Here is a 13,476-nt window from a genome sequence, read left to right as displayed (position 1 = left end):
AGCTGAAGTTCGAACAATGGGCTGCAATCTGGATAATTTGTCTCCCATTCGAAAGGAATAACCCGATTAGGCAGTCTCGCTTTGAATACGTTCCAGCTGGTTTATGCTCAAAAGGCTATACGACTAATCTCTGGAGAATATACGGTCTACGACTTTGAAACATCCTTTCAGTTTATTTCTACAAGGTGTCCCAAAAATATACCGGCGAACTTTGAGAGGTGATGGGAGGCATCAGTATATACTTTTTCTTACGTAAACATATGCCAGCAAATGAGCCGTTTGAGCAGAAAAAAAGGAATATTGTTTTGGCCATTTTAAATACTTTTTATTCGTGCCAAATGTTGTTTTATTGATAAATAAATGATGGCTTACAGTGCTTCTTCAAAATGATTACCATTTGCTTCAATACAAATATTGCGCCGTCGGTTCGTTGACTCGCAGAATCTATGGAATGTTTCGGGAATACTTTCTACATGTACGCAACCGGCTATTATTCTTGCTAAGAGACCCTCCTCACTTCGAATCGGCGTTTCGTAGCTCAGAGATATGAGAGAATTCCAAAGGCAGAATTCGAGGGTGTCGAGATCAGGAGAACTCGGAGGCCAGGCTACACAACCTCCTCTTTTAACCCATCGGTGCATTTCTATAAGCTCTTCAAATAAGAAATTGACGTCCGATGTCAATACAAATGTTGATCTAAGAATCAACAAATTCAATGTTACTATGTGAGCTAAATAATCATAATATGCAAATAATACCTACTAAGGTCTCGAATTTGTCATATTTGAAATGTCTAATTGTGATGAAGAAATGTTTGTGTCCCCCAATAATAAATGTACTTGAGACAAAAAATATTTAACGAAAGACAGTGGTGTCCAACTATATGAAGAATTAGTTTAGTTATTTCATATAACTTAAAATATTTTATTTGCTCCATAGCCGTAACGGTGCTTTCGCGCGCATATGTTCGTTAAAGAAAAAAAGTCTGTATTGATGTTCTCCACCACCCCTTAAAATTTGTCTGCACATTTTTGGGACACCCGGTCTGTTGTTGCATTAACATGGGAATGTTTGGGGATTACGTGGTTTCTGGAAATCTCTACGATCCCCAGAAAAATATCTAAAAGTTGGACATTCAAGCGTGCTATTTTTATACTCAGTCGAAGTATACATTTCTCAAAGATTGGCCCTGGAAATGGCAAAATCTGAGACTGTTCCTGTATACACGATGACGAGTGGCTGTTTCTGGATGAACTCCAATGACCTTTTCCGAAAAGAGATTTGCCTAGCAGGAATTGAAGATTATGTATTCCTGGTCGCATTTCAAATCCACCAATGACTTCAACGGAAATCACTGAGTTCTCACTTAGGGAATAGAGAGAAGAAGCATCCAAAACCAAATTGTTTTTCAAAGCGATTCCAAGATTTTTGCTCCCGTTGACCAATGAGGCGAAGAAGACCAATATTTGGGGTAAATTACGCAATAACTCTAAGCTCACTGCTACTACCTTTAAATTCACCGCTTACTTCTTGATAATCCAGTCATGACCTCACTGACTGGAATTAAACCCTCTTTGTACACCTCTGTTCATTGCATTACATTTTTGATAATTTTCCAAGATATTAAGAATATTTGCAATAAAGTCCGATTATTATTAATTATCGCTGTACTGTACGAGGGGTTAAGCTCCCTTCTTCGATTCCATCAGGAACTTCTTGGAGTGTTCCATATCTGGTGCGTTACTCCAGCGCTCCTGGAGTCTTCTAGTGTTCCATCTCTAGAGTTCTGTTTGCGTCAAGCAGTGATAAATTCCAAAAACTGATTGAAGTCTCACAAAGAGTGAATTCGCCTCCTTGGTGAGAGTGGCGGCAGCTTCGTTATAATAATCGCATAAATATATTGATATTTATCCAGAGCATTCAGTGCCATGTGGCAGTTTCAGACCGTTTGGAACGAAAACGGTCAAATACCACGAATCTGCTTGTCTGTTTAAGTATATTTTAAAGGGCCTATCCCGCCGATCTCTCCGGATGATCCTTCACTTCTGTATAAGGTAATGAATGTTTTAGTGAATAGAATAGTGATCTATCTTTGGTAATATGTACCTCATTTCTGTTGAGTATAGAATCGTCCCATTGAATAAGGAGGCTTCTTTTTGATCCAACTTCCTTCTTTTGGGGAATGCAACAATAACTCTTTTTCTGGAATTGATTGCCAGTCTTTTCCTCTCGTATTGGCTGTATATTATACTCAACACCTCCAGAAAGGTACTAGAAATGCAACTGCCTGGGCGATTCGTTATACGTAGTGTCATGGCGTCTGTATAAAATTTTAACTCTACTTTTGAGGAGATCAAAGGTACCAACGGATCTTCCGCGAAGAGCTTAATGATGTAGTACATATTTAGGTTTAATTCATAGAATGTGGAGAACGAATATGTAGCTAAAAGTCGTCTAAAATTTGCTTTTCAATTTTAGTCGTTCTTATGCTCAAAATTTTTTTTTAGCTATAAAACACAACCGTAATCCAACTGAAAGTGTGCACGGCACGGCACGGCACTGTCTACTGCCTTACCTATGTTTTTGCCAATTTCGCAGCATGTCGAAGACGCTTATGGCTAAAATTTGGCCACGATTCATTAACTGATTATTATTGGACAGGTTATTTTAATTTGTCAGTATATTTTGATAGATATCGTAAACACCTTAGGCCCGGGTGTAGCACGTCACTGTACATTATCCCGTGCACTCATAACTTTTTGGAGACCTTTTATAGTTTGCGATTATCTGCAATTTTGTTAAGATATTTTAGTTATGTTTCATTTGGTGTTTTGGCTAGTTTCTCCGCATACCTCCGCCTCAGAGTTATAGCTATCCGTTCACACCAATCACCAACGTTCGTAGATAATAATCAGGGGCGGAGCAAGCGAGTTTTTAAAATGGAAGAATTTTTTTTCTATGTTTAAAAGTTTGAAAATACTTAGTATTTTTCGTTGAAAGGCAGCGGTGCACTGGGGCCTTATTAGACGACACGACAAAGTATCTACATAGACCTTGAACAAAAGGAAATTTTGAAGAATTTTAGATATTCCAATAATTTTCCTACGTCAATAAGTTTCGTAGATAATAGTGTCTCAAGTATTCTGAATCAGCAGAAAAATTGGCAACTTAATGGGACAGACTGTATTAGCGTAATGGAGGTACACTTGATCGCATGACCAAATATGTGTTGGAGGCCTTACGAGTGAACGAAGGACTTTTTGACAAATTTATCCAACTCCATAGCGCTTCTGGTCAATAAATTTCAGATACAATGATATTTTAAACAGTTTGAATAGACGGAAAAATACTTCGGGGGAGCAGTGTAGGCGCATTTGATGACATAGTTTGTATACCATAATCTGAAGAAAATTTTAAGTTGCTTCATCTAAAATATTTTTATATTGTTCTGTGTAATACACATTAAGTTCTGAATAATGTTTCTTCTGCTAAACAGAAGTTAATCGCTCAACGTAACTTTATTGAGCAACATCCCTATTTCCAACTGACTTCCTAACAACACCAATTCCAGCCCAATCCTCCATTTTCTTCTCGACAAGCATCAACCTGGATATCACTAAAAGCTTTCTAAACGCGTTGTTTTTTCTAATTTGGCCAATAAAACGGAATTTCTCTCCTTTCAGTTTGCATTATTGAGACCGTGCTTCCCCCCCGATGAAAAGAGGGGAAAGCCGCCCTTATATAAAGCCTCCCTGGCACAAATGCGCTGAAATTTTACCGTCCATTCGGGAGCTTCGAACTTGTCCGGAACACGGTCCGATTTGTAGCAACGTTATGAGCGGATCTGGAAAACCCCTTTTGGGCTTGTGGCTGTACCGCAGTGGTGAGGAGTGGAATTACAAAGAGGAGACTCCCATCGGTGTGAAGAGCCAACAACAGGTATGTTGCCTCAGAATCAATAGGAATTTAGAACCAACAAAAAAAAATGCTTCGGCAGACTCCGGGAGACCCAAAAGAACCTTCCTCGTCTGCAGTCACAGAATCGGAGAAAATCTCCATTATCTTCACTTTGAAGAATCAAGTCGGAGGGTTGGTGAGGGCCCTTCAATCTTTCCAAGACTTGGGCATCAGCGTCCAGCATATCGAATCAAGGCCGAGTCAAACTGCAGAAAATCAAGTGGACTTTTTGGTGGACATTGAAACGGATTCCAAGAAACTAGAACAACTGGGACGTATGTTGAAAGTAGGTTTTATTCATTTATTTATGCTCCCCGGTTTAGATCAATTCGCAGTAAAAGTTAAGCGATTAATGACGGAATTTTTGCGATGGCTATAACTTCCGAAAGTGTTTTCTTTTCATATTAAAGATTAATTATTATGACTGCCATTATGTGCTGCTGTGCAGGGCATTAGGTGACGTCAGTGCTAATCGCTTCTTTGGTTAATAGAGGGAGGTGTTGACAATGGTGATTGGTTCTTATGGTACTGGTACAGAGCAGTTTCCACCTCCCACTCCTCTGAGCGCAGCAACAAGTTTCGGTATGTCTCATTTAGTTCACTTTGATCTGCTACAACATCTTAAAATTCTTATTCTCGCTTCATCCAAGTCTCTTTTGTCGACGCTTGATTTCCTGGATATTTGCTCTTTAGCACCATTTTGTAGGTACCTATTTTCCTCGTGAATAAAAATTATTCAAATTTTGATAGTACACCTTTATGGTTTGTGCTTATGTCTATGACAGGGTGTCTCTATTAGGCCTGTACAAAATTCTATCACAGATTTTTGAGGCAAAAACATAACGATTTCACCTAATTTATCCTCGTTCAAAAATGGACGGTTTCCAAAGTACAGGGCGTAAAAGTGAAGATTAAAGAGGAAAAATATTATTATATATTAATGACTTGGTTGATTATGCTACTATTGGAGCAAAATGTCGCATCAGAGGTTTTTAGGGACGAGAAATCAGGATCCGTTTAGGTTTCCTATGCACTTTGTAGAGGGCGCCGTCAGCGCTGGGCGAACTCTCTTTAAAAGGGCGTAACTCTTTTATCGCCCGGTATAAAATTTATTTGTGACTTAATTTATGTTCTACATGCCTTATGAAGAAAGGCACCTTGGTGCAAGGCCCGACGGGCACTCCATAAGATATTTGAAGTTTAAACTTCAAATATCTCGAGAAGGAACGCCCGTAGGGACTTGCGCTGAGATACATTTTCTTCATAAAACATGGAGGAAAACCCAGATTTAGTCGCATATAAATTTAATACCGGGCGATAAAAAAGTTATGCCCCTTCAAAGAGAGTTCATTTAGTGCTGGCGGCGCCCTCTACAATGTGGATCGAAAATGTAGACGAATTCTGATTTCTCGCTCTAAAAAATCTCCCGATACGAAATTTTGTTGCAAACCGTCCACTTTTGGACTAAAGTAAATGTAATTAAGTCATCATATTCCAGCCTCAGAAATCTATGGTGGAATTTTGTATGTACCTTTTAGACCCCCTGTTTAACCAACTTGGCTATTATTCATTCGCATATGAAATTGTTCATACCTAGAGAAAAGTTCGCAAATGCGATACGCCGGACTTCTTAATAGAAAAAGCCACTTTGAAGGTTTCCCAATCATTCACTTCCCCCACTGACCTTAATCTTTTAGCCTAACTAAAGCAGCAGTTAAACTAAATCAAACAGAATCATTGAATGGAACTGATTTTCACCGGGAACGCCTCGAAGAGCTGAATTTAATGAATACTGAGTAAACACTCGTCCAGATAGAGTCCATTTTATTCGGGGATGCATTTGAGAAGTGCTTCGTTAATGGAGATGTATTCTCTTTATGCGGTAGATTTCGACGAAATGCCCTGGTTTCCGAAAAAGATCTCCGAGCTGGATAACGCTCAGAACGTTCTGATGTATGGAAGCGAGCTGGATGCGGACCATCCAGGATTCAAAGACCCCGTGTACAGGAAAAGGAGGGAGCAGTTTTTTAGAATCGCTATGAATTACAAGCAGTAAGTGCGTGTCAGTCACAAGGAAGTTAATGCAGAAGCTTGCTTTGCAGCGGTCAACCTATTCCTAAGGTGAAATATACCGACGAAGAAATCCGTACATGGTGAGTATAATGAGTCTAATTCCACGTCAAATTAGTCCACCACGACGCGCTCGCGTAACTCAGTTGCATTATGAGGCCAATTTCATCCAATTTTCATTCGTGTTCAATTTTATTTTTTATGTCTCGTTTTTACTGAATTATCACTCGTAATTTCTGTTCTGTCTGGTTTGCGAGATGCCGCGGAGCTCATGCGAAAGAGAAATATTTGACCGGCATATACAGCGTTTGTCAAAAGTATGAGAACACTCTTATAAATTTCACGAACCTGATTTCTTTGAAAAATGCTTGAACACGAATAATTTCAATTAACAAGCGGCGTTCAATGCATTATTTTCGATGTTCAAGTTTTTCATCCCCATCCAGTTATTCCTACTAACTCCCATCTTTAAATGGGGAAGTGCTGTTGTATTATATCAAATGAAGGCTAATTCAGGAAGAGATACAACGACACACGCAGGACTCAGATTGGATCATTTAAGCATTTTTTTTTAAATATCGGATTTATAAAAGTTACAATCGTGATGCAATACTTTTTACAAGCTCTGTATATATCTGATGTGTAAATATAAATTGAGGAATGTTTAGGTCGGATTTGCGCACTAAATCATCGAATTAAAACTCAAATTATCCCGAAAAAAAAACGAATTTTCAGCCTTATTTCCAATTAATTCAATGAAATTGCGTACCCATTCTAATAACAACCATGATCATAGACATGAAGCCCTTCTGATTTTTTATTATTTTCATCCAATCATTTTATAGACGAAATGCTTGACCAAGCAGAAGATTTTCAGTGTTTTGGGGGATGTTCCTTTGCGATTGGGGGGCGTCCATCTTTGCAATCGGTTGATGGTGGACTAAGGTCGATCCATATATTCATAGAAAAATATAATTTTTTGAGTGGTCCATGATCGAGTTCGATTCGCGGCGGAGATCCTTTGCCAATTCTTCCCAATTCAATAAGTTATGATACATTTGACACTTATGTCGTTAAAAACAATTATTACATTAACAATTAATCTAGGGGCGTTGTCTTCCGCGAACTTCATAAACTCTACCTACAACACGCGTGCAAAGAATACCTGGAAAATTGGCCGCAGTTGGTCAAATACTGCGGTTACCGTGAGGACAATATTCCTCAGCTCCAAGACGTCAGCGTCTTCTTGAAACGCAAAACCGGTTTTCAACTGAGGCCAGTGGCTGGATATTTGAGTCCTAGAGATTTTCTAAGTGGTCTAGCCTTCAGAGTGTTTCACTGCACTCAGTACATCAGACACTCTAGTGATCCGTTCTATACTCCCGAACCGTGAGTCCTCTCCTCTTTAATTAATGATAAGTATCACAATTCATTTCAGTGACTGTTGCCATGAGCTCTTGGGCCACATGCCTTTGCTGGCCAATCCCAGCTTCGCTCAATTCTCCCAAGAGCTCGGTTTGGCAAGTCTTGGGGCTTGCGATGAGGATGTGAACAAACTGGCAACGGTAGGTCTTACCTATAAGGAGCATGCATCGATCATCCGACTATATGATGATCCTAAATTATTACAATTGCCTGAAGTAAACTGTAAAAATGATTGAACATCAGCCTCGTGACCAGTCAAAGAGCTAATCAAATAGTCGGATGACGGATGACGGATGCATAAAGCAGAAATTTTATTTAATTTGCTTCTATAAATTTACAAATACCTTATTATAGCTCTACTTCTTTACTGTGGAGTTCGGATTGTGCAAGCAGGATGGGGAGCTAAAAGTGTACGGGGCGGGGCTGCTGAGCAGCGTCGCTGAGTTAAAGCATGCCATTGAGAATGCTGACTCAAAAGTTAAGAGGTTCGACCCTGATATGACTGCGCAGCAAGAGTGCATTATCACTGAGTACCAGCTGGGATACTGGTATACGGACAGTTTTGAAGAGGCTAAGGAAAAAATGAGGTAAAAAGAATCAAATAATACTAAAAACATAACAAATATGAGATATTGTGGACGTATGGTCAAATATGCTTCAATGATTAATGTCTCAGGTGTCCGTGATTTCAGGACCTTCGCCGAACAAATCCAACGACCCTTCGGTATCCGTTACAATCCCTACACTCAATCCGTGGAGGTTCTGAGCAATGCTCAGAAAATCACCGCTGTGGTTTCAGAGCTTCGAGGCGATCTTTGCATCATCAATAGTGCCCTCAAGAAGATCAGTGCCAGAGACTCAACTTTGGATATAAACAGAATCACTACTTTGTTACAGACGGGACTAATCACCGAGGATCCGCTCTACAATGGGGAGAGTGAGGGTAAGAATGGGGAGGAGACTTGCAACGTGAGGGTTAATGAGAACTGAGATGTAAATAAATATTCTATGAAATATATAATTATAAAAAAAATATATTATTGGAGGTGACTGGCAGATAATTTTCTTTCATTTTTGTCCTTTACCATCCTGGGTGAAAAGCTGCAATAAGAATGCAAGTAGTGAAGTCAAATGAAGGTTTATTAGCAGTTTGGATGCCGATGATCTACATAAACCGAAACAACAAATCACAAATGAAGGGATGAACTCCAAAACTCATCGGTATGTATCAAAAATATACAAAAATCTGTCTACTCTTAGCATTTACATCCATCATCGTAGGTTACCTTACCCTTATACTTATTATTGCACGCTACAGTAATATTGTTACCTACAATCCATTTTTAGGGAATGATTAGTACTTACGAAGGGAATATGTCCTATACAGGATGTCATTTAAAGTAATATGATATGGAAACATTTTGAGTGAGTTCTGAGATTTTCCACAACTGGTTCAGAAATCATAGAAAATATGCCACTCACCCGACGCGGAGACGGTAAAAAAGACACCCTGTATATTATTATATACAAGAACTAGCGTTGAGTCTAGTATGAGTTATGCAGGCGAATGTACTGATATATTATGTTAACATGTGAAATATACATAACTAGATACATTGAAATAAAATAAAGATATGCAGGATAAGTTTTCTTTGGTTTTGATGAGTATGAGAATCTCGAAAACTGGTGGAGTTTTCTTAAGTGGTAAAATAATGTAGCGTTTGGGCGTATTAAAACATTTAAAAACAAGGTTAAGCTGCTTTATTCCACTACATATAATAATCCACTTGAAGATGTTCCTGGTGTCCATTATTGTTTTTTGCCTTTTTTAAGTGCTCAGTGGTTTAAGCTTAAATACAAATAAAAACTAAGCGACTGAGACAAAACGATATACAAATCAAAGTTTTGTGAAACTTTTCGAATTCAATTGAAACAAACCTAATTTTGACTACATCAAACTATTTATAGGGCCAATTTAACTCGTTAACCCACTTGGAAGCGCCACTGACTTTTATATTAGATTTAACGGCATTAAGTTTCAGACTCGTCTGAAGTTTCTTATTTTTTCCGCTTCAATTCGAGGTGCCAGTAGCGTACTAAAAACTTAATCATGCAAAACTTTTCCTATTTTAACCATTTTTAGCTTCTTGATGACCTAAGATTCCCATAAGAACAATGCATAAAACTCACCCTGTATACCTTCATCAAGTTCGGAACTTTCCTAACGAATTACAATTAATAATGTCTTAGAGATACGTAATTCTTTACAAATTTCGCAACTTTGAAAGCTCTGTGATATGGGGAGTGATTAGGTACCCAAATAATGCCCCCCAAAACGAACGAATTTGCAGCTCTATGCCAGAGATTTCAAGCTGCAAACCAGGAGGTTGAAGCACACAAATATCTTGTTTGGTTCCATGAAAATTCAAGACTAAAATTATTCTATATAAATATCCTCCACTGGATATGCAGTCTCAATGAATTTCTGGTAGAAACGTTGGAAAGCTCGACTGGAAATGTACACTGATCAATCATAGAATCGAAACAATTAAGAAGAAGAATGCATTTCCAAGGACGTCCCTAACATCTCTGGTTGATGTTAGGGTCATGCATAGAATATTGATACAGGGTGTTTTTAGCTGAGTGCCTATTAGAAACATTTGAAAGTCTGGGAAAGTTAGAAGATCATATTCAGTATGCGGTGATCTACTGATAGAAAATATTTTGAAAATGGCGGCACTTCCAGAAGAATTGAAAATTAATAACAATTTTGTTATTTTAAATGGAATATTTTATTGTTTTAATGATTTAACGTTGAATTTCAGGTCGATTTTATGTAGGATAATGTTAGCCTAAAAGGTTAACTTTCGGAGATCAAAATTGCACTAAATTGTGATTTTCCAGCTTCCGCTATCCTCTAAATATCTCTAATGGTCACTCAGTTAATGACACCTCGTATAATCTTTCACTGATCTTATTAACTCAACAATTGACTTCAACTCACCCCACAGCCTCAGCCACGGGCCTTGTAGACTCCTGTCCTCTGAACACGTGACAGGCAAACCTCTGTAATGTGGGGTGTTTCGTTATGAATCCCAGATATCTGTGATCTCGAGGGTGAAAGGCGCAGAAGCTCACGTTCTTCAGGGAATAGAAGTAATCTATGCAAGGTTCGCTTTGCTGAAACGCTCAAGTTTGAGTGGTAATCAAGGGAAATGAGGGTATGAGACCTACGTCTCGTTTTCTCCGGTCGACCATCCTCAGGCCTTGATCTGAGACCTCCAAAGTGCACGGTTGCATTTGGGGCTCCGAGCCGCTGTTGCCGATTACTCGTCTTACGGCTTGACAAACCACTGAGGTTCCCTTGTGAGCAGTGGTTTCCACTGAACCCATATACCCTGATAGTGTTCAATATTAAATTATGCTCTGTATAAAAATGCGCAACCACTACCTAAAATATATCTCTCCCTCCTTCCGTGGTCAGCACCGGAATCCCAATCGCTATAGTCAGTATCGACTGCATATGCCGAAGGAAAAATGCCCATTCTTCCAGTTCTTAAATTCACCCCTGTAAAACGTCCCCAATAGACACCCATTGATACTCGAAAACAGCTTACCTTCACACCATAAGTCATCGGCCTCTTTCTGTACATATACAGGGTCGCCGATTTCCAACTCGATTTCATCCTCGTGTCTAGGCACGAATTTGTGTAGGGCCCTGTGTGTGGCTTCTAGCACGTCCACGTCATTGTAGACCATTCCGCCCACCATCGATGGGCTACTGCCCATCAAAGGTGACATAGATTTGGGGCCGTCAGTGCCGGTAGGCGAGTGCGCAGTCGAGTGGCCACTATCCGCATCAAATCTGCTTCGATTTCGACAGATTTATACAAGGCGTTTACAAAAATAAGACCGAACAGTCTGTATAGTAAAAACATTATGTTGCCCGCCACCGACAAACCTTCCCTTTCTTGCAAATCCGAACAATTACTTTGTACTTCGAGCTGTTTTTTAATGGGCTTTAAAAAATCACCCTGTATACTTTTTAACCTGTATAGTGAAAACTGGGCTATATGAATGACTCCATTTATAATTTCAGAGGAAAATTTTGGGCTTCAAAATGTGAAATACCAGTGGCATGACACGTTTTAATAGGAGAAGTCTCTCAGAAACAGCTAGAGGTTTGAATGCACCTATCTTCTATTTCGACTTGTTGGAAATTAGAGTTTTTAGTATCTCAGGGTGACTTAAACATTGAAATTTTCACCATCTGGGGCTACCCTGATTTCAACTTACCTGTCTGATTCTGGAGAGTCATCCCACAAGTAGCCGCACTTTAGCACTAAAATTGAGCTAGGTCCGCTAGAGCCTCCCATGGCTAATTCGTCAGCCAAAGAGACATCCCTTGATATTTGTTGGTGCTGTTGGGGTCCATACATTGTTGCTATTGCGGCTAAAACCAAGAAATTTATACCTCATTTCTCCATAAAATATCCTGCGCTTACATTTTTTGTTTTTAGGTATTTCCGGCAATTTTCTTCGCTTCCTCTCTCCTTTCCAAAGCGAAGCTACAACCCCTTTGGAAAAACATTCTATTGTCGAAGGTTCGTCTTTAGCTGTAAAAACTTAGTGAAAGTGAGATTATCACATTGAGGTATTTGATTCTTACCAGCTTGAGATCGAGTTGGTTGTGAATTTGAGCCTGATGGGTCTTTGTTTAAGCTATCACAGTCGGTTAGTTCGGTTTCTGGTGATGGGGAAGTCGAGGGTGAGTCGTCGTCCAAATGCACTATTCTAAAATTATGTGTCCCAATTACCATAAGCGGAAAGTCAATACTCCGGCTACAACACTAAAATCTAAAAATTTGAAAAATATGGCAAACTTACGAGTAAAATGGGGAACTGTTGTTCACGGTATTAACATAACTTTTCCCGAATTTGTGGCCGAATTGCTCGAACTCGAGATCCGCCATGTTTCCAGGCGCTCGCCCCTTGCCCGATTGATTTTCTGGATGCGGAAGCGCCGCACTGGAACGTCGATAAATTCCCCTTGAAACGTTTTCGCCATATGATTTTCAGGTGCATGTGCAGAATGGGGGTCTTTTCGACGTTTCGCCCAAAGTGGGAGCCTTTAAAGACGTCAATTCGAATATTTAAAGCCGCAACGTTTCGAAGGCCTATCAAGGGGTTTAACTTTTAGGAAACAGCAGGAGAACAAATATGCCTTTAGACAATCATATATTTTGATCCTGAAGGAGTAAATAGATATTTGTAAGTTTTTATACAGGGTGTCCTATTAATATGAAAGTCTCCTAGTTCGTGTGCCCAATGTAAAAATGATTTCAGTTTGTAAATATTTCCTAATGTAGGACACTTCAATTACGGTCCTGAAGCATTGTAAGTCATCCCTAGGAACCTTCATTTTATATTACTGGCAAAATCGCAAAAAAGGGACTCCATGTTTCGGGAATAAAGAGATGTCGTAACTCCCCTAGTGCAGGCTTAAAGAAGAGATAATTTAAGATATTGTTGGATCCCGCTTCGCTCGTCCGGGAAAGTCCCACTCGTTCTATAAAGTTATGAATTTATTAACTGGTTACATAAATACCTATTGCACCATCAATAATGACTGACTTGTTGTTTGTGAACTGAATGTGATGTTACAAATGTATCGCTATTCGGGCGGGTTAGTTAAGGATCTATTTTGGTCAAATAAAGGAGTTGTTTTTTCAACTTTGGGTACTGAAGTGTTGTGAAATATTTTATTGGTTAGGAATCAATATTAGACTTAGGATCGGGTTATTTTCGATGGAATTTAGCCTTCGAGCTTCAACCCCTTGTGTTGGTGTCCGTTTCTGACGGTCCGCGTTAGAGAGTTTTGTCTCAGAAAATATAACTTCGCTTAGGTTAATACAGGTAATACTGAAAATCCGCTATTACAGCATTCTTCTGAACCGAAAAACTTCATCATACTCACATCTTGCCACAAATGCGTACATGAAGAGCGCGATCGTTGTAGCCTTA

The 13,476-nt window shown here is 39.3% G+C and overlaps 2 protein-coding genes across 4 annotated transcripts; one reads left to right on the top strand and one right to left on the bottom strand.

Moving 5' to 3' along the window:
* Window positions 1-3,791: 3,791 nt before the first annotated feature.
* On the top strand, window positions 3,792-8,625 carry Trh (tryptophan hydroxylase). 2 transcript variants are annotated; one of them, XM_066298833.1, is made up of 10 exons: window positions 3,792-3,939; window positions 3,998-4,243; window positions 4,449-4,539; window positions 5,844-6,009; window positions 6,060-6,110; window positions 7,135-7,416; window positions 7,466-7,592; window positions 7,807-8,039; window positions 8,145-8,445; window positions 8,499-8,625. In XM_066298833.1, exons 1-9 carry the CDS (start codon window positions 3,835-3,837, stop codon window positions 8,440-8,442), a joined length of 1,599 nt encoding a protein of 532 aa, XP_066154930.1. In that variant the 5' UTR covers window positions 3,792-3,834; the 3' UTR covers window positions 8,443-8,445; window positions 8,499-8,625. The 2 variants fall into 2 exon arrangements, with proteins under 2 accessions (XP_066154930.1, XP_066154929.1); XM_066298832.1 differs by having other exon boundaries at window positions 8,145-8,502.
* Window positions 8,575-12,469, bottom strand: Aplip1 (JNK-interacting protein Aplip1). Of its 2 annotated transcripts, none has more exons than XM_066298834.1 (9): window positions 12,340-12,469; window positions 12,122-12,246; window positions 11,958-12,068; window positions 11,749-11,905; window positions 11,070-11,320; window positions 10,904-11,020; window positions 10,687-10,850; window positions 10,457-10,632; window positions 8,575-9,962 (listed from the first exon to the last, which is right to left on the bottom strand). In XM_066298834.1, exons 1-9 carry the CDS (start codon window positions 12,423-12,425, stop codon window positions 9,890-9,892), a joined length of 1,260 nt encoding a protein of 419 aa, XP_066154931.1. In that variant the 5' UTR covers window positions 12,426-12,469; the 3' UTR covers window positions 8,575-9,889. The 2 variants fall into 2 exon arrangements, with proteins under 2 accessions (XP_066154931.1, XP_066154933.1); XM_066298836.1 differs by having other exon boundaries at window positions 11,070-11,317.
* Window positions 12,470-13,476: the final 1,007 nt, after the last annotated feature.

Source organism: Euwallacea fornicatus, chromosome 32, assembly GCF_040115645.1.
Source record: "Euwallacea fornicatus isolate EFF26 chromosome 32, ASM4011564v1, whole genome shotgun sequence".
NCBI lineage: Eukaryota > Metazoa > Arthropoda > Insecta > Coleoptera > Curculionidae > Euwallacea > Euwallacea fornicatus.
The sequence above is the reverse complement of the archived record's forward strand: the minus strand, read 5'-3'. Positions and strand labels throughout refer to the sequence as shown.